This window comes from Indicator indicator, chromosome 14 (genome assembly GCF_027791375.1).
Source record: "Indicator indicator isolate 239-I01 chromosome 14, UM_Iind_1.1, whole genome shotgun sequence".
Taxonomy (NCBI): Eukaryota; Metazoa; Chordata; class Aves; order Piciformes; family Indicatoridae; genus Indicator; species Indicator indicator.
Genome location: NC_072023.1, coordinates 21666365 through 21687760, shown reverse-complemented (window position 1 = coordinate 21687760; position 21396 = coordinate 21666365). Strand labels below are relative to the sequence as shown.

General features: G+C 40.3%; 1 protein-coding gene across 1 annotated transcript; it reads right to left on the bottom strand.

Annotated features, from left to right (window-relative positions):
- Positions 1-13737: 13737 nt before the first annotated feature.
- RERGL (RERG like) lies at positions 13738-21051 on the bottom strand. The gene is made up of 5 exons (XM_054386993.1): positions 20997-21051; positions 20797-20853; positions 18474-18547; positions 15796-15944; positions 13738-14020 (listed from the first exon to the last, which is right to left on the bottom strand). Exons 1-5 carry the CDS (start codon positions 21046-21048, stop codon positions 13738-13740), a joined length of 615 nt encoding a protein of 204 aa, XP_054242968.1. The 5' UTR covers positions 21049-21051.
- Positions 21052-21396: the final 345 nt, after the last annotated feature.

The window sequence follows — 21396 nt, the reverse complement described above, 5'->3', positions numbered from 1 at the left end:
CCACTTTTCATGGAAGACTTAAGCCTTAGTCCCTTGAAGAGTGGGGTTTTGGTCTTCCATGTAGTCAGTTAAGCTCAGACTACAAAATACAAGAACTGGTCAGGATGTGTTTTATAAAATGATCTATGCTTTGCTTCAGAAATATTGGCTGATAAAGACAAATACATAAATCAAGGTTTCTCACAGGTATTTACAATGAGGAAAATATCCAGACTTCTCTTTCTGTCCCAAAGCCCGGAGCAGAAAAATGGTCCTTCCTTTAAATCTCTTCCCAGCTGCCTGGAAAAACACCTGTTTTCTTCTCTAAAGAAGAGCTTTGCAGAGAGTGTTGAATTGATTCATGGAGGGAGAATCAAGCACAAGTTGGTACACAGTGTAATTATGGAGAGCACATGTTTTAATGGTGATAGTCTATTAAGTTTTATAATGTGAAATCAGTGACATTTGCAATAATGATTATTAATAGCCTGGTTTCTTACTAGTCATATTTAAATGGAGCTTTATGGCTTTACTAACTAAAGTAATCAGCTTCCAATGGTGTATTATGTTATCCTAAATCATAGAACAGTTGGGTTTTAAGATGTGCGTTCAGTAGCTCTCTCCTAACTACTTATTATGCTGTAAATAAGGTAAAAATAGCTCTCAACACTGTTTGCCCTGAATTACCCAAAGGTCACTAATGGAAAGCCCCACTGAGACCCAGACACAGTTTTCCACAAAGTAGTAGGAAAGGCTGTGGCTGTTTGTGACCTTTCTTTGAACCTGAGATTATGCAAGCCAATACACAGCACCTTGGTGCCAGTAGATCTTCAGTGATTCCAGCACCTCAGGATTAAATCTTTCACTACCTAAACCTTGCATAAGACATTCTCTAGATGTTGTGCCACCACCAGTTCCTTTAGTGCTGACATCTTTGCAGGGAAGACAGCTGCTAGTCATGTGAGAGAAAAGAAATGGGGTGCAGAACGGAGGCTTATGAACAATGAGCAGCACAGCAAAGGGCAATTTGGAAGTCTCCTCCCAGAAATGAGTAGTGGGCCCTTGGGCAAAAGTGCCTGGCTGCATCCTAGTCACACTTGCTGAGAGCTTGAGAACTTTTTGTACTTTAAAATTGTCTGAAGATCCTACAAAAGCTCTTTTGATACAGCAAGGGCTGATAGACTTTAGAGAGCCACTGGGAACAGTTTTTCTGAAGAGAAAGGTGACACTTTTGGAGCCTTTTTATTTCTTTTTAAACTGTAATCGTGCTTTTATCAAAGGATTTCCTTAGAAACTGCTTTATTTCTTAATACCCACACAGACAGCATTATATAGTCTTTTAAAAATAGTTTAAATGTTAAATTCAAAGTTTTCTGCTTTCTTTTGTTTGGGGTTTTTTAAGGACATACATCATCCAGAACACTTTTCCTAAATCCATCCTGGATTTGATGTTAAGTAGAGAATACTCATTCAAAGAGATAGACCAGTGAAATAATTCTTAAGAAGTAAGAAACTAATTGACTTTTCAAAGCTACTTTTCTCAAATGAGTTAACATCCACATAATGCATGAAAACAACTTCTTTTTTTTCCTCACCTTTACTAACCTGGCATCTCTCTCTTTTTAACTTGCCTGTGTGTTTTGCACTTAGTTTAAGTGAATTAAGTATAAGCAATTCACAGAAGTAATGCATTTTCTGTCAGGCCATTACCACTTGTTTTCTTAACATGTTCTAAAGAATGGATCCTGTCACTGAAAAAATCAATTCAATTGGTGTGCCAGCTGGTCAGTATTTACCAACAACAGATAGTCAGCACTGGAGTAAATATAGAGTGTAAAGGTGGTACTCAAAAAATGTTTCTGTTGATATGTATTTGGATCTGTTAAATGCTGCTTTGTGTTATAGGTAATTGGTGAATGTCAAGATTTGAATCCATTCTAGATATCATATGCTGCAATGCCTGTTAGCAGCTGTGTACCTGGAACACCTGTCAACTTTGTGTCTTGACCTTTGGTTCTGCTACAAAAAAAAAAATTTGTTGTGAAATGTAGGTGAATGTGGGGCAAGACTGTATTTGGAAGACAAATGTCAGAGCTGAAGCAAAGGGTGTTATCCTATCACAAGGAATTTTGAGTATAGTGTAATAATTGGTATTCTAGCTACTCTTATTTTTCTACTTGTTAAGACAGACTTTTTAAAATAGTTTGCATCTGGACATCTTAGCTTTCTAGTAAGAGCACACTGAAATTCTTTATAAATATCCTTGCAATGGGAAGAAGTTTGTGGCTGTCATAGGACTAGACATATCTCCATGACTATTCCTAAGGACTTGCCAGTGATTGTCAGTATTGTCCAACCAGGTGGTACACAGAAAGTATCCTTCTAGCTCACTGGCTTTCTTTTAGACAGGCAGAAATTTCTACTAGTAGCAATGCTATCTCCACTGCAGCTGTAAGATATGAGCAAAGGATGTATCTTGGAGATACATGGTTGGACAGGATAGATGAAATTCACCTAGTCCAATCCCTGCTCAGATCAAAGCTAACTTTAGAGTTAGATCAGGCTGCACAGAGCATTTTACAGTCAAGTTTTGAACATTTCCCAGGACAGAGGTACTACAACCTTTCTGGGAAACTGGTTTCAGTACTTTACTCCCTCACTGTTATTTGTATCTGTTGATCCATGTCCTTTTGCTGCATACCTCTGGGAAGAGGCTGGTTTTGTCTTCTCTACAGCCCCCCAAGAGGTAGCTGAAATTGGTAATTAAATCCCACATTAACCTTATCTTCTCCAGGCTAAATAAACCATTTCCCTCAGCCTCTGCTCTCACATCACATGCTTTAGTCCCTCAACAATCTTCATAATCCTACAAAGAACTGATTCCAGCCTGTTTCTTTTTCACAAGAGGGACAGAAACTGAAGTCTTCTAGAAGCAGCCCTAGAAGTGCAAAGTAGACAGCAATCTGCTCTCTCCTTAATCTGATAACTGTGCTCTTACTAGCATGGTCCAGAATGCAGTTGACGTTCACAGCAACAAGAGCACACTGCTGACTCACATCCAACTTGTCCAGTAGGACCACCACCTCCCTTTTCTGCGGTTGCCCTCTCACCTGTTCAGTCCCCAGCCCATACTGTTGTACAAAGCTACTGAATCCTAGAGGCAGGACTCCACATTAGTTTTGCTGAACTTCATGAGGCTATTTGTTAGCCTAGTCTCCCAGATTCTCTCTCTCTCTTTCCAGGGGGCTCTCTGAACGGCAGTGCCACAACTCTTGCCCCCCATTTGTTGTCATTCACAAACGCACTGACCATGGCTTCTCCCTTGTTGCAGGGGTTGTCAATGAAGATGCTACAGTGTCAGTTCCTGTGTCAGCTCCTGACAAAGGCCTATAGAAACCAGCCCTAGTAAGACTTTGAACCACTGAGCACTCTCCTTTGAGCCTGACCAGCCAGCCAATTTTTCACAATCCTCCTGTCTAGTCCATATGTCCAGTGTGCTTTTGATTGTTTCATAACCCTTGTGAAATTCAAGTTAAACTACATCCATTGCTCTGTCTGCATCTACATCAACACCAGTTTCATCATAGAAAAGGATCACATCCCTGTTGGTCAAGAACAATTTTATCTTTGCTAAATATGTACTGAGTGTTTCTAGTCATGTTCTTTATCTTTTTTTTTTTTTTTTTTGTCTTTTTGTCTGGAAATGGTTTCTAATGGTTTCTAGGGAGACTTGCTACATAATCTTCATAGGGACTGAGGTCAGAGTGGCCACTTAGTGTACAGATCTTACTAAGGAGAGCTGAGGACTAGAGCAAAGAGGGTTTGGATCTTAAAAGAGAATCTTTTAACATCTACAGTGTTCTACAAGAGAATCCACAACATCAGAGGCTTGACCATAGTGCAAGAAATATGGAGAAATATGAAAACACATGCAATTAGCTAAGCTGGATTCAAGTGGGCAGTTTCCTCATCAGTGAAGGAAATAGTTGAGATATACCCTAGGTACAATCACCTCCTTTCATGTATGTAGCATGAAAATGGAAAATTCCAGGCATCAAAACATGCAGGTTCAATTCCTTTCTTGGCTTTCCTTGCTTATGAAATGAAGATAACTTTTTGACAGTGATATGATGGAAAACTGAAGATTTTAATATTGGATAGTTAGAAAAAATGCCATCAACAACTGGTTATTTCAGTAGCACACTTTTTATCCTTGCTAAAAGTATTATTGATTTCTGCTGTTTTGTTTTTTTTTTCACTTTGGAAAGTACAAAGCCCTTAAATAATTTGAGTTTTTTCCCCTGTTCCTTAGAATTGCAGCATATGACTGATAACTGCCTTTAGAACACTTAATAGCTAAATTACAATTATTATGCAAAGACCTACAATAGACAGTTATATGGATTGTTAAATGACTTTGCCTTTTTTTTTTTTTTGCAAACCATAATCATTTTCCTTTATTAGCTGAAGGATTTCATAATTTAAGGAAGATGAGAACCTATAAGTCACACTTTCAAATAAGAAACATGGATATTGCAAACATTAAATTCTCCCATAAAAATGTTAAGGCATCATTAAACTAGGATCAGATTAATACAATTCAGTCAACTCTAGATAGATATCTCCTGTAATAGGCTGAAACAATAGCTACTCATATAGGATGTATAAGATTTTATATCCTCAATTTATAAACCTACAAAACATACAGGTATCACTCAAAGCCATCATTAATTTTGCATGTCTTGTATTAAATCAAGTGAGTTTGGTAAGGAAAATGATTCCCCTCCCTTACTCTCCATCCCTTTCTATTGTTAGCCGCTATCATAGCATCTTACTTCTACCGTAAGTCAGATGAGAGATTCCTTCTGGTAGAGGTTGACCTGAGAATCTGTGCTTGATTTATCCATCTGTTTAGGTGTCTGAAAGATTTTGAATCAATTTTCAGGGCATAGTTTAGTTCTCACATGTACCACTGTAAATCTGGAGTCATTCTGGGTTCGTTCCAGAAAAGCAGCAAGCAGGATTTGACCCTGAGTTCAGACAAATTAAAACCAAAAGGCTTTCATCTCTTCCACTCAGCTGAGCAAAGGAAGGGAGATAGCTGGGCAAAAAGGTTTGGCCTGAAGGCTCTGTGTGTGTTCCTTCCAAAGGTTATAGGTAGCTCTGTAGATCTGGAGAAACAGCAATTTCAGAAAAGCAGGGCAAAAACAATGAGATGAGTGCTTTACTTACCAGTGCACCTTCCCAGTCCTTTGAGTGCATCTCTGCTGTGAAGAACATACCTGAGATTGGACTGGACTGCTTCTAATTCCTAACCTGCTCATTCAAATTCAACTTACATCAGTTTTCACAGGATCATCAACGGGGCCCATGTGGAATACGTCTGTAACTTGGACAGTAGTTTTGGCTCAAAGCATTACCTATTAAGCAATCAGTGACCAAACAGATTTGGTGCAAACCCAATCCTATAATTTAGGGTAACAGAAAGAAAAAATACTGGTTCATAGCAGGGGAGAGTGTTGCTGGCTATAGTTTCATCTTGTACCCAGTCTTCAGAACTTTTCTTAGACCAGTGTCTCTCCCTCCTGTTCTGCATGCTTGTGTATGTACTCTGTGGCCAAAGTGGAAATGCAGGAGTTCTAACACAGTCTATGTTATTTACCCAACCTGGCAAGTGCTCCTGGCAAGTGCTAGGATACACATTTAAAGGGTTGTAAACATTGCCCTACTTTGACCTCCCTTCGGGTATACCTGCATTTTAATATCTTAACATGGATTTCCAAAACTTTTGTGTGTGCATAGGGAAAGAGAAGAGAGAGGAAAATGACTTTCTCCCAAGGCCCCTGCTTCCCTTGACACCTACCAGTGCATGATGTTAATTGTAAAAGCAGATATGATAATAAGCTGTACTATATGTGTTCTATGTGTTAGTAATCAGTGTACATGCCCTCTGCCACTAAACTCATCAGAATAAGATCCAGAGGTTGATGCTGGACTGAGGAAAACAACAGAAAGGAGATAAGCTGAGGGCATCTGGTGTGGCTCCTAGGAGATTTATTGCAGCAGTATGGACAAAATGTCTTCAGCAGCACTGTTTAATGGCTAGATGAGAAAAAAAAAATCATTTAAGTAGTTCTGTGAAGACAGACTGTACCAATCAGGACAAACAAACTTGTATATATTGGCCTTTTTTTTTTAACATAGGCTAACCTGCATGCACCCTATATGCATCTACATGCACAAATACTAGTTGTAAATCTGTATTAATGGAAGCAAACAGATGGAGGCTTCAAACACTGTGAAAGATGAGTATAGCTTAGTTCCTTTAGTTCCTTTGTAAAGCTCTTCCATTTGCATCTAAGTTAAGTTCTGTGATTTAGCTCAGTATTTACAGTATTTCCTAAGGTCTGCACAGGACAGATCCCAGATTACCTCAGTCATTCATTGAACCATCTAATGAAATTGAATTCTGAGTGACAGCCAAAATTATATGTAGTTAGTAAAATATGTTGTTGTATTTAATCATGTAATTGTGCATCCATTTAGATCAGCCCAGCAATCACAAGAACCCTTATGCACAAGTAGCTTTACCTATGTGACTCATCATTAGTAAGTAGGAAAGCTCACTCAGAGGGCATGAAGTATGAGGCCTAGCTGTATGCCAGCAATTCATATTTCTAATAATCCACTATTGTAGATGAGGACTGTGTTTTAATGTTTTTAGCATACAACCACCTTGTTGCAAACTAAGAGAAGCTACCCTGATGGTACCTCACACAGAAGAAAGCAAGAAGCAATTTGTTAGATGGTACTAATTTAACTGTACAATGGGGGGGAAAAGTGTAAAACAGGATTTCAGCCTAGATTTCAGCTCAGATACTAACTGCACCTTTCCTGAACTGCCCTGGAAGTACATTCTCTGAATAACAATGTCTGAACCTGTTAGTAAATATCAGCCCAATTTGAAAGAGGATGTAAAGTTTCAAAATTAATTCTTTCCCCCTAAGATTCATGAAAAAAGTCAGAATATAATGCAGGAGCCCAGGTTAGTGCTTTCAGTGGCTGAAAGGCATTTACAATACAGCTGTATGGCAGCAGCCATCTGGACCAGCAACATGCATACTTCTGGGCTTCTCATACTGCTGTTTGGATACTGTAGTGCTGTAATAGCTGGAGATGTGATGAGAAACTGGTGTGACTGCAGCCTTATATCAGTGGTCTAAAGGAAATAGCCCACTGAACAACTTTGTTGCTTAGTTAAACTTCCTGTTTAATGAAACATTTTAAGACTGGAGCCATTCGGTTCAAAATCCTCTAGCTGCAAAGAGGAGGACATGCAACAGCAAATCAAGGCATAAGTGATGCAGAGATTTTATGTTGTCTGTTTGCAAATAACGGGCTTGGTTTATTCCATATGGCTGGTAATTCCTATCAGAGTAAGTCACAAAGTGAAGTAATCTCTTTGCTCACACACAAATTGTTGAAACATATTTTCAGAGTCAGAAAACAACTGATAAGTTGAATCACTATCTTGGGAGTCAGCAGACCTGATTTAACTTTCTGCTGCACCTTAGGCTTTTGGAGTTACCAGAGCATTTAAAATATGGCTTTGCTGCAGACTGCAGTGAAGCATCAAGGTCTGCTAGTAAGTTTTTAATGAGCTAGCTTGGAAGCAATCTGTGGCAGTACCCAGTTAACATATCCTCAGCTTCATTTCCAGTTCATCCATTAATCTAACATGTGACAGTTGGATTTCAGGGTGTTTCATGGAGTTCAGCAGGGATCAAATATAATCCAACACCCTGATCAATCATATGAAATAAATTTAGCATTAAATGACCCAATGCTCATCTCAAGTTAGATGTTAATTGTCTAACCATAGGGACTCGATTGACTTTGTAAAATAGGACAGATTGGCTCTATGTAGTGCTGAAGATGAAGGGCAAAATACCTAGCAAAGAGCCCTAAGGGGCCATATTTGGAACATGATTCATCTAACCTAACTTTAGAGATCCTCAACTCTAATTAGTGAAGAGTTGGTGGAGAGTTTTAATACCTTTTGGAGAATGATTAATCCGTGTTATCTGAGGCATTAATGAGGTAAATTGTTTGGTAGAAAGGCATCTAGCTGAGATGGGAATCTAGAAGCAGACTTCTGTTTTAGGCCAGGTGATTCCTATCTTGGAGTCTTTCCAGTAAGTGACCTTGCTATTTAAAGATTGAAGCAGTGTGCCTGTACTACAGCTTACAGATAAGAAACACTTTTGCCTGACTGACTTAGCTTCCTGCCATGTCCCTCTCTCATGTTCTGATGGTGATACCCCCAGGAAGCTGTAGAAAGACAAGGTGCAGGTCAGGCCTCTTATCAGAGCAACAGGTGTGGTTGAGAAAGTGACAGAAGCGTTCAAGCCCCTCTCGAGGATATTAATATGAATGGATGGTATGTCATGGTGTTAGGTCATAGGCTGGACTTGATCTCAGAGGTCTTTTCCAGCCTCAATAATTCTGTGATTCTGTAATGGGAAACCTTTCATCATCTTAAATGATAGCTAAACTTTATTTCAATGACACAGCTGAGCTCAGAATTGTCAGTTGTGAGAAAAACCTGAGCAATACTTGCAGGTTTATTAGTTAAGGATACTGTCAAGTTCAGCTTTAACATGTCACATTGGTAAGCTCAGCATAATCGATAGCAGGATTTTATAGTAGTGGAAGGCAGGAGGGTTTTTACCTGTACTTCGTGATCAGCTTTCTTGGATTTATGAGCACTGCTGTTTCAAGCTGAGGAGAAGCTAAAACGCTTCATTGCTCAGCGAGGAGGCTGAAGTGTGAGCAAAACGCCACGAGAGGGAGCTGCTGGAAGCTTTACAGATGAAGCTTTATAGATGTCCGATTCTCCTTAGCAACGCAGAGATTTACTTTTAAAAGGCACTCACGAAAAGATTGTTAAAGTTTCAGAGGCTCACAACATCTTTAAAACAGAGATTCTTCTGGAAGGGAACTCGTCTGAGAATGAATTGCTTTTGAAAAACGAAACAAAACAACCACCACCAAATCACAACCAAAAAGGTGTGTGAAGTCTACTTAGAAAGTTCTATTAAAAATGAGATCGTCACTAGATACCACAATGCCTACAATTTTAAGGTCCAATGTTTTAATTTCTACTTCCTTTAGATTTATTTCAAGTAGTAAAATACACTATAGATGCAATGCTATTTTGCTGCTGAGTAGAAACACAGGAAGGTACAAGGGGACAGATCTGCTTAGTTCATTTGGCTCAAGCCCCATTAACACCTCTGTTCTCCACTTGTTTGTAGTACATATTTCTCTGTACTGTTAAAAGCCTTCCCTGCAAAAACTCTGGATGAGTTCAGCAGGAATTCAATGCCTATCTGAACTCCTACCCATCCTTAAAAAATGAATGTAGCAGTAAATGCATCAAGTCATGTCAAACACATAGGGCTAAATGTGGATATTAATTATATAACCAGAGGGACTCAATTTACTTTGTAAAGCAATTAAAAGAAGACAGAAACTTACAGTCTGTTTCTGGAAAAGAGTAATGTCTGTTTAAAAATAACTTCCTACCCATAATAGCCTGCCTGTCTCATATAATATCAATTATGGGGAAAAAAAAGCAAACAAACAAACAAACACTTAAGCATTTACAGCATTGCTTCTTTATGGAAAAATCAAATTCAAGTTTTAAAACAGTAGAAGCTGACAGTTAGGTGTCCAGATCCATTTAGGGACATAAACAAAGACTTTGCTTTTCAAACTGACTGAACAACACAGGAAAAAAAAAGTATATGTCTTCTACTTGTTTTTATTCCCCATGGCAGGTTAAGACTGTGAAGAAGTCCATGTCCCTGGGGACAGGTTTAAGGAGGTAAGGAGATTCTTTTTTCTTTTAATATACAGTACACTTTAATATTGCTCCAGATTATTCCAGTAGTCTCTCTTTTCTTTTTTTTTTTTTCTCAAGTGTATTTCTTGCTTCAGCAGGGAATATGCTCTTTCAAGCATATTAAGCAGAGTGGGAGTTTGTTACTCTATCCATAAGCAAAGTAGATCTGTACGAACACTTAATTGACCTCTAAAACACCTGCTCCAACAGGCATCCTAGTGGAAAATTAGCATATTCTTGGATACTTAGTGCACTTTGGTTTTGCTCTGAGTGGTATTCACAATACCTTTCACAGCACATCCTCTGAAAATACCACTGAGTTTCCTGGATGCAGCCATCAGTCAGAGCAACATACTTATTCAGACCAATAGCCACAGCACCTGTCCCTGCCTCCTAGATGGACACAATGCTAGGATCAGACATATTCAGACATCTGCTGGTGCACCATCTTCAAAACAGTGTAGTCAGACAGAAAGACTGCCTCTGCATGACTCACGTGGTCTTTGCACTTCAGTCTTCACCCTTCCATCACTTCAGAAATCAGCTTCTACCAGTGGGCTAAGGAAACTATGGTAGCTACCTTTGTGTCCAGAGTATAGCAGAGCATCAAAATTCCTGATCCACCTTTTATTGCTATCGTAACTTAAATATATTAGTTGGTTGTCTACTCAATACTGAACTATTTCATCTTCTAGGAGTATCACGCTTTGAGTTTTTCTGTGACATTTTCCCATCTGCCCTGTTGTGAATGTTACTACAGTGGGATTTACAGAGAGTTTAATGTCTACAGACATGACAGCATGAAAAGAAGCTGAGGCTGTGTGTCTTTATTTCAAAACTATAGTGAGAAAGAGCTTCAAAAACCACCTGAAAGCTCTCTGAGAGACAACACTTGGGAACCAGGGGTTATTACCTTTATACTTTGGCAGAACCTCTTTACTTTTATATCAGTTTCAAAAGTAAAAACAAGTTGAGAGAGGGAGAAAGAACATGAATTCTGAGTGCCTTTCTCAGGCAAAATTTTACTGGAACTAGAAAGTTCATATAAATAAAGACTTTTAGAAATGACAGAAAGAAACTTTTAACAGTTGCATGGCAATTTCAGAATCTTTTGGTGGGAAAGGACAAGGTCACATGCTGAAGCAATCTGTGGCGATAGCTGTTTCCACTCTCTTCAACGAGTTCAATATGCTCTAGGTGATGTCACTGTCAATGATGAGCATCAAACATCAGTTACATCATTTACTGTGTATGCGAGCAGGGTTTTTGCTTGCATTTTCAAATGTGGGTGAGCCAGTAACACATCGCTTTCACTGTTAAAACTCCAAGAACACATGAAAAACTGATATATATGTATATATATAATAGTTAAGTAGTTTATTTTTCTTGAAAAGGCCTTAAAACACAGAAAGGGAGAACTTTTACCTGCTTTAAAGTTTAATTCCTCCCCATTTTGTACTCTTATTCATCTGCACGTACTAGCAACAAAAGGCAAGTGAAATCCTGATTATGTCCACACTGGGTGCTTTAGTATGCTTAATTCTAAATGCATTCTGCAGCTGTTTCAGATTATTTTTTCAGTCGAGTATAACCTAGTACATTGGCCAGAAGACAGATACTTTGTGTTCCACATACCCCACCTGGACAAAAAGGGAAGAAAAACTGTGGGATACACTGCAGATTCCATCTATCTGGAATTTCTTATTCCCATTTCTATGAGCTAATTAGCATTTGTTTAGATATCTTGACAAAATTTTCAAGGGTAAAGATCTTTTTTTAAAAAGTTCTCTCCTGCTCACTGAATAAAGGCAGGTGAAGGCTTCTTCATGGTGTACAGGAAACACAGACAGAGGCTCTCTTTTGTGCAAGTGTCTGATGCCCAGACTGACTTTTTCTAATTTGAATTCCAGATATGCATGGTGCTCCACTTTTACAAAAACCAAAACAAATGTCTGTAGCTTTATATCACAGTAAGAAGAAAAAAAAAAAAACAAAAACAAAAACATGAATACATCCATCTTACATCCAGTTTATTTAATACCATGTCAATAAATACAGATTACAAGTTCCTGAATTTGGCAATGCCATAGCTGGTGAGATACAACTACCTGACACACTGACAGTCCATTAGCAGTTCTGGAATTCTATGTGTATTGTAAAGCTGAAGGGTGTACACTGAAGCCTTCAACTTCAGCCTCACAGATATTGACAATATGGTTAAATACACTACTCTTGATAGGGCAGAGCAGCACCTGCATAGAAATAATGCCTGTAAACACTGAGAGCTATATTCCAATATTTGTAGTTTTAAAGCAAGTGAAATAAACAGTATCCTTCCCTTAAAAAAAAAAAAAAGGTTATCTTTGGTCAATGCTTATTAAAACATGCTTTTGTTTTATCTGACAACAGTAATGCTAAGATTATACAGCTTTTAGCTTAACAGGGTGGACATTTGAAAAATCAGCATTTTGCTGGGACTGATAACGTAATTGTAATATTGTCAATGCAGGTAAAATTTCAGAGCAGTGGTGGGCTTCAACTCAGTAACTGTGAAGACTGAATCCCAGCTATCCTCTGGAATGGGTAGGAGGCAGTAATTAATCTTCAGATCACTTCTCTTCCCTTTCATAATTTCTGTGTAAGCACAGCACTTATGAACATGCTGGCTAAATCCTTATTTAGTTGTCTACAGTAAGAGCTCTGAATGTCAATTGACAATATATTTAGTCCCATCTGATGTTTAATATCCACATTTGAACAGCTAACATATTCTTTAGTGCTCTCTCAAGTAGCATTTCAGTATGGTAGTTGTAAAGACATTGGTCCTTGAGAAAAACACTCTGTGCAAGTTAGGAGCACAGGTCTTGCCAGCAGGATGACCTTTAAATTCAGGCAGATCATTTCAAAGAGCTCGTGCTTTTTACCAGTCCACATGCCTTCAAGTTTCCACTCCCATCTAAAATTGAACAGGCACATCCCCCTTACAGGTAAGGAAACTTGGTTACAGCCCATGAAAACTGTTCCAGGAAAAGGATCAGGCCAAAATGTTATCCTGGCCTTATGCTGGCCACAGCCATAAAGTCATTTCATTAAACAATTACCTTGTCAAAACAGTCCAATGCCCACTAACATTTCACTGACATTTCATTTCCAACCATCCTCAACCCTCTCTGTACTTTCTCTCATCACTCAGGGGGGAAAAATAATACAGAAAAAGGAGACAATACTACTTTGTTTATCTGCTTCCCCACCTCTGGTGCCTCTGCAAAGCAGCTTTGCAGGTAAATACCTTTGGTTGATTTGGTATCTAACCATTTAATTCACATGAATTTCAGCAGATGCTAGGCATCTTTAAGCAGGCGAGGAACTCTGCCATCCTTCCTTCAGTTAAATACATTATCACATGAAGCAGCAGTATTTTGCTTTTCTTTAGTGCAAATGTTCTTGCATAAAACTACTGCTCAGAACTCTGAAGGTTTGGAGCAGCTAGCCTGAGTTTATTGGAAATAACTGTTTTATACTTCAGTCGTACCTAGAAGCTCTATCCAAGATGACGTTAGTGTTAAATACAGACTAAAAATCCCCTCTGTAGAACTTGCCAGATAAAGGGTGAGAGGAGCAGCTTAAAGTGTCATAGCCTTAACATAGTTGATCGGTAGTAGAATTGGAAAGAGAATATCTTCTAGATCTAGACTTTGTCCATTTGACCATACTGTATTCTGCCTTTGGATGATGTCTTCTCCTACAGACACTGAACTTAGGAAGAAATGGACTGATTCCCAAGAGGCGCCTGTGCTCTGTTACTTCAGCTTGTTCCTACTTCAAGAAAAAAACATCTTTTTTTTTTTCTTTTACACAGATTTCCTTCTTTTTCCAAACACATTGTTGATTAACTTGGCCATTGACTTTGATCCACTTAGTCGTCTCTTTTCCTTGACTTTGAAATTCGATGTGATATTCTTCAGGACTTTTGTGAACATTGCCACAACTTCTTGATAATGTTCTGCTGCAGACAATTCCCAGAATTGGCACTTGTTATCTTTTGCCAGTTTCTGTCCCTCATCCCAGCCAACTTCCCTCATGTGGCATAAATCCTGTTTATTGCCAACCAAAAATACTGATGACTCAATCATTCTGAAATGAAAAAGGTTCCAGTTAGAGAAAAGATAGGTTGTAATACTGTGCTGTACACAGTGTGTATGAGAAGCTTGCATGTTTAAGATAAAAAGCATTGCAAAAAAACCCAGAAGAGCAAACCAAGCCCCTAACAACCTTTTCAGGTGGAGTTAAGAGTTTTCCATTTGCCATAGTCAAACACCAAAGGATTTTCCAGACAAGTTATTCTCTACCTACAAGTTTTCATTTTGGTACCTCACATATTTTTCATTCACTACAGTTTTGATACTCTGTACTGAGTACTTTGTCAGCTCCTAGACTTCATGAAGAATCAAGCTGCTCATTAGCTCCATTTGCAGATAAGACAAGAGAATCAAAGTGATGCACCAGTGGCAAAATTCAGAAGAGAACACAGGAACCCTTATTCCAAGCTTTTGCTAAAATTACTCCTTCCAGATAAACTTTAATTAAGAAAGGTCAGCAGTAAACCAGAAAAGTTGGTTTGTTTTCACTCCACTTCTGGTATAAGGCACAAATACAGGCTGGGTGCAGAGTGGGTTGAGAGTAGCTCTGAAGAAAGAAACCTGGGGGCATTGATTGATTGAGAAGCTCAGCATGAGCCAGCAGTGCCGTCATGCAGCACAGAAACCAAATCACATCCTAGGCTGCATCAAGAGAGTGTGGTCAGCAGGTCAGGAGAGATGATTCTTCTCCTTTATTCTGCTCTTGTGAGACCCCAACTGAAATACTGTGTCCAGTTCTGGTGTCCCCATCATAAGGACACAGAACTGTTAGGAGTACGTCCAGTGGAGGGCCACAAAGATGATCCAAGGGCTGGAGCACCTCTGCTACAAGAACGGGCTGAGGAAACTGGGGTTGTTCACCTTACTCAAGACTCCAGGGGGACCTTATAGCTGCTTTCCAATACCTGAAGACATCCTACAGGAAAGCTGGAGAGGGACTTGACATAAGGGTGTCTAGCAACAGGACAAGAGAGAAGGGTTTTAAGCTGAGGGAGAGTAGGTTTAGACTAGATCTTAGGAAGAAGTTCATCAGTACAAGGGTGGTAGGACTCTGAAATAGGCTGCCCACAGAGGTTGTGGAAGTCTCCTTCCCAGTGGTGCTCAAGGCTAGGCTGGATGAGGCCTATGAAAAGGCCATAGTGGGGAGGCTGGAGTAGGTCTCTAAAGTTCCTTCCAACCTAAGCCATTCTAGGATTCTAAGCCATTGTAGGATTCTGTTATTTTGTTCCCATTTATTTAGGAAAGCACCACAGCTGACTGATGCAGGAAAACACATTACATGTACTCAGACCTGTAATTCTGGTGGTTCTTTATGGAAGTAAGTAGTTTGTTTCTTATCATATGGTCACCCATGTGCACAAATACTGCTAGGGTAATTGCTAAAGGCAGTTTTGGAGACATTCATTGAATTGTGGGAAATGCTTTCTTCAACCCCCACACTGGCATCTCAAATGGTAAGAGAGTGGGAGCGTAAAAGCACAAACTATGACAGCTTTTTACCCATGTAATTCGCAACAGATAGATTTATGGCAATTATTTGAACAGTACTGCTGCAAGAAGCAAGAACAAAAGTCTTGGTGTACTTGGCTTTGGATACAGTGAAATAGATTGCACACAGTTTACCTTCAGGTACCTTACTGTCGGTATTGTGTTACGCCACTTGGATGCTGCTGAATTTTAATTGATGCTAGGATGCCTACAGCTCATAGAAGCGTTCCCAGCTTTTTTGTATGTTTGTCAAGGGGGGAAAAAAAAAATAATGTCACTTACTTTTTACAAGCTCCTATGTGAGACTCTCGGATCCTGTACAGCAATGCTTTTGCAAATGCAAATGATGCTCTGTCACTGATGTCGTAAACAATAATAAATCCATCAGCCCAGTGGAGCTTGTCTGTGAGGGAGAGCTTCCCCTGCTGTGGCTGAAAGAAGTTCAAATTCACATGCAAAAAGGATGTTACTGCTGTCACTTCAGAGCATTTCCTTTGTCACTGTGAATGTGAAAATGTTGTATCTTTTATTGCAAAAAGGTATTAATAGGCACAGGTGCTGACACTGAATTCAGGTGAATTCTGATCCAAAAGTCTGATAAATAACCATCACTACAGATGGCGTTTTGGATACCCACCTAATTCATGATGAAAAACTTACACTTTAGACAGTAAAATTGCATAACCTATACAGCCATTGCTTATGCTGAATATTCTGCAGTTCAAAGAGAATGAAATATGCAGGAGTGATCAATATTTGTGCAGTTTCTGGTTATAGCTCTGTTTTGTCTGTTTCTAATATTCTGACTACACTAGGCTTGATTATTTTCTTTTATCTCTTCATTTGTTCTATTGTTTCTTTGCATTGTTCATGTCTGAAACAGTATTTCCCAACAGGAAATACTAGAGAAAGCTAGGGAAAAAAAAAAAAAAGAACCCACAAAACAAAACTCCTTTCAATCTGCAGCTGACTTTAATAAAGCTAATGACAACTCACTCAAGTCATAATGAGGTTATACCAATCCTTGAGTCCTTTCACCCCAATAAACAGTCACACCTATGATTTCTAGAAAGCAACAGCTGCAAGTTGTCCAACTAAGCTAAGGAACGTAATTTTTAAAACTATTTTGAACTGGTTGATTCCTGCAGCTAACTTGGTAGCAGCTAGGAAGACCATGTGATGCAAGATGAGTTAAAATACTTTTGCTTCATAGAAAACCTACCTGGAATAGAAGTTTGAGGACTAAGTTGTGCCCTCACCAGCTTAGCATTTTTGCAACTTGCAAAATATCATTTCCACTAACATCCTGTCCTAGCTCCCTTGATTTGCACAGTATCAGGGCAACATCTGGAACATCACAGACAGCTGGACTGGGAAGGCTGTAACTTTCTATGAGGGTTGGTAACTGAATGATGGCAGTGAAAGGGGATTCATGAAAAAGACAAGATGAACCCATTTTCCAGAACTACTGGAACAGGCTGCCCAGGGATGTGGTTGAGGCCTTGTCCCTGGAAACATTCAACATCAGACTCTATGTGGCCTTGGGCAGCCTGATGTGGTTGGAGGTGCCCCTGCTCACTGCAGGGATGTTGGACAAGATGACCTTTGAGGGTACTTTCCAACCAAATGCAGTCTGTGTCAACTGCCTGAAAACTTCAGTACCTTTAATACAACAGTTTTTTTAATGCTGAGGTGACTAGAGGGAAGACTAAGAGAGCAGAAAGATTTCAGGGAGCAAAACCAAAAATGACAACTCTTCCTTCTCCAGACCGGCCTCTTGGAACATGCATTTTTTTTTCCCCCTGCTCCGATAGGATACAGGACCTCTGGATCTCGTCCATCTCTTTCCAAAATCAACAATTCTTTTGGACAAAAGGCAGTACCACCACCACCACCACTCATTACCTACTCCTCTGCAAGCACTAAGAAGTTACCAGGAAAGCAGCAACATACAGCTAAAATTAGGCCTTGTTCCTAAGGAAGAACTGGTACTAGACAGGTCAGAGTGCTAACAAGAATTGTTCACAAGCCACAGAATTTAATACAGCACTAAGTGAAAGCTGTGGATGGGCTTAGGAAAGTAGTCTGAGGGAAGTTAAGTCCACAGAACAGCAGATTCTAACAGACTGTAAGGGAAGGGAGGAGTCCTTAGTGTTGTATGGCTCAGTGACTATTTCAGGATCCCCGTTGCTCTGGAACAAGCATTGCTATTGCTTGTCTCTAGGAAGGTTGATCTGCTGGGTGCTTCATTTCTGGGTTAAGTTTTACAGTCCTTATATTTAAGTGTAGATGAGACATTTCCACTTCAGCATTAGCACTCACTGTCTTAGTCAGTGCCCAAAAGGGGACCTTGTGACCTAATGCAATTAGACAGATGAACATAGGTCTACATGTTTAACACAGTACCTCAATATCTCTATTGCTGTAACAACAAGAAAGAAATTAATACAAAAATCTTTATTCCAAAGCGGTTTATTGTGATCAAAGTTCAGCTGTCAACATGTACAAGCCTGCATTATGGCTTTCCTTGGATCTGTTCTGTGAATGAGAGTCTTACTTCCAGGCCTGTCTACTTTGACCATTTCTGCAGACATTTAAAACAGGGCTTGCTTTACATACTGAATTTCATACACTTAGGGTATTTGAGAAAAGTGCACACAGTCCTATAACTTATATCCATATTTACCTATACAAGGCAGAAGTGGGAAAAGTTATTTCTTAGTAATACTCCAAATGCAAAAGCATTTACAGAAAATGTAAGCGATGAAGGGCTTCTTCCATGAAGTGAAAAAGTGCTTGCCAGTTCTGAGCAACAGCAACCATACATTTCAGTTTTTTTTTTTTTAAAAAGCCCAGTAAGCACAAATTCCAAAGACAAAAAGTTTGTAACTCCCTGAATCTTTTTACCATTACACACTTAGAATGAAAAAGAGCCTTTCTTTGCCCCCTAAAATTCTTACCTGTGAACAAGGGTCGTAAATTTCCAAGTGTATCTGCCTCCCATCAAGGCACAGGTGTTTAGTGTAGATGCATTCTAAAATGTATCCAAAGAAAAACAACATCAGTGACAGAGGATGGAAGTGAAAAGGTGGCAAATTAAGATTTAATAATAGTGAGGGTTTATTGAGTTTGTTTTTTGTTTGCTTGTGTTTTGATTTGTTTGAGGTAGAAAGGAGGCCATATTTTTTTGGTTCTGTTGTGGTTTTCTGGGGCTTTTTTGTTGCAGTGGGGTTTTTGTGGGGTTTTGTTTGTGAGTTGTTTTGGGGTGCTTGTTTGTTTCAGTAGTTGTTTTGTTTTTTCAAGAAACACTAAAAAAGCTTGAACTGCTCAACCCCTTAGGTTGGCCAACACCATTTCACTGTGGTGTTCCCATTAAAGTGGGATGAATACTTTTAAACCTGAGTTTTCCTCTTCCAAAACAGAGGTAAAAGGGGGTGCCCAATGCTGAGAATCAGCTCAGTGCTGATGACTACTCATTTTGATACAATACCAAGGCTCAGGATTATGAAACTACTCAATCAGCCTGTGTGCAAGTTTTGATTCTGTGCAAAAGTTGTAATTTGGTAATAATGTTTATTTACCATGAAACCTGGTACTTTAGTTCTCACAATACATAGATACTGGAGGTCTAATCATAAAGCTGGCATTAGACTAATACTATTTACAGGATTATATCCTTAGACTACATCCTAAAATATTTCTGTAGCATCAATTATCAGATTTTGGGTTGCTAGTGCTGGTGGAGAGTCCTAAGAACTCTACTGCAGAAAGATCATCACTATTTCAAGCACCAGGTTGTTTGCTCTAAGCAAGTGTAACCAACCTGTGTTCATGACACTAGTTATCAACAGGCTGTTTACAGTGTAATTTCTCAGAGTTACTGCACTATAGAAACAAGAACTGGCGTTGGCACTACAGAAAACACACATCAAACTGTAATGAGGGCATACACAAAATTTATGCTGTTACTCAGCATCTTCAGTTCAGTAACATGTTCATCTTAACTAAACTTATGTTCCAACAAACATTGTTCTGGAGATTTGACAAGCCTGTCCTGAGGTTTTCAGGAGGCTCAGAACAATGAAACTTGTTTTTAATTGCAGGTGGCTTAGAAAACACATGGAGCACAGAGCATACCACATAATTCATGTGACAGCTGAGAACTACATAAGCCATCTATCTTTTTAGTCGCTATTTGTATAGTGGTAAGTACTAGTAGAGTATTTTGGTACCACTCTAACTTTACTTTCTGCTTAAGTTAATTTTTATATATTCAGTGCAATTCAGCTTAGCTCCTTTTTACTTATGCATCATGGAAAACTACCCTGAGTTTAGTAAAAAAGTTTTTTAAAGAGCCCTTCACTTTATGAGAGAAAGTGATGTATGACATCTGTTCGTTGTAATGTTTTGGAACTTCTCATTCCTTGTTAGCTGGAGTGATACACTTAGAAGGGTGTTTGTGTACCAGTTAAATAGTGCTTCTACCCAGAATGCAAAAGTTCAAGTCCTGCTCTGCCATATTCCAAGATCTCAAAAGTGTCTTAAGGATCAAGGTATTTGTTCTAGCATGAATGAGAAATTCTGTCCTCAGCATGGTGAGGCTTTCCTCAAAGCTACCACATCAGCACATTCCTGCAAAAGCAGGAGACTCTGCGTTATGCTTTAACCAGTAGCACCCAAGAAATAATGTTTCATCCCTCCTCCGGAGCCAAGGAGGAAATACTCAATAGAAGAGGTGAGCTGTTCTGTGTTTTGGGGTTTTGCCACTCTACTTCTTTATCCTTCTCTGACTGAGTTTACTATAATCAGAATTGTCAGGGTTGGAAGGGATCTCAAGGATCATCTAGTTCCAACCCCCCTGCCATGGGCTTCGCACATGCAATCTGCCCATGCTTTGCACATGCAGCTCCGTTATCTTTCTTTCCTAAGACTCCTCAGCTGCTTCCGGATGCGCAATTGGCCAGCGCCTGTGCCTGGGTGCACTACTGGAGTTTTGTGTGATCTCCCCATAGACAGCTGCCTTGCCTATTCCCGTTCAGAGTTTAGCACTAAATCTCACTGATTAGCAAGCGAAAACATAAATCTCTCGCAAAAGCTCTCTCAAACTGCATTTCTCTCCCATATCTTTTTCAAATATACGCTGGAAAAGACGCATTTTGCGTTGCCCGGGCAGTCCGCCCAGCCCCGAGGAGGCCCCACACAGCGACAGCCAGTCCCGGCCTCGCGGCAACCATGCTCCCGTCGCCCCCTCCCCAGAGCCCGCCGGCGCTCCGCAAAGCTCACCGGCGTTGGACGCGTACTCTCCGATGAACCGCCTGGTCAGGTACCGCACCGCCAGCGCTGTAGGAGGGAAAAAGACGCCAGATTTAGTGAGGTCCCACCGGTTGCCTCACCGCCCGTCCCGCGTCTCCCTCCTCTGCAAACCCGAGGAAAAGTCACCTCGGGAGCTACGGTGCCAGTGCCACCCCCTTTCCTCTCCTTACCCGACTTGCCGGCTCCGCTACCACCTAGCACGGCCAGCTTTACTTCGGCCATACCGCCGCCAGGCCGCGCCCCACCGCCTGCATGTCTTTATAAGCGGCGGGGGCCAAGGCTCGGCCTCTCCGGCAACACCGCCCAGCAGCCCGCCCCCTCTCTGCTCCCGCAGTCGGCTCTCCCCGCCCCACCAGTGAACCCGGTAGGTACCTGCTTTCCACACTGACAGGCGCTATCCTCGTCTCCGCCTCCCTTCTCCTTCTCCCCGTCGTTCCCCGCCCTCCTCCTCCGCCCCTCTCCTCCATTGCCCCGTCTTGTCCCTCTATGCACAAACTTTCCGCAGGCGGCCGCCCGGGCGCCTTTGCTCCTCCGTGAGGCTGGCTGCAGATCCCTCGCCGCCGCCTCCCC

What these genes read in the sequence shown, in the direction of transcription:
- RERGL (XM_054386993.1), bottom strand. Translation starts at nt 21,048, where the DNA reads ATGGCCGAAGTAAAGCTGGCCGTGCTAGGTGGTAGCGGAGCCGGCAAG. An exon ending in TTTACGACCCTTGTTCACAG is followed by an intron (nt 15,945 to 18,473) that starts GTAAGAATTTTA and finishes AACTTCTTTCAG; the next exon opens with CCACAGCAGGGGAAGCTCTC. An exon ending in CACATAGGAGCTTGTAAAAA is followed by an intron (nt 14,021 to 15,795) that starts GTAAGTGACATT and finishes TTTTCATTTCAG; the next exon opens with AATGATTGAGTCATCAGTAT.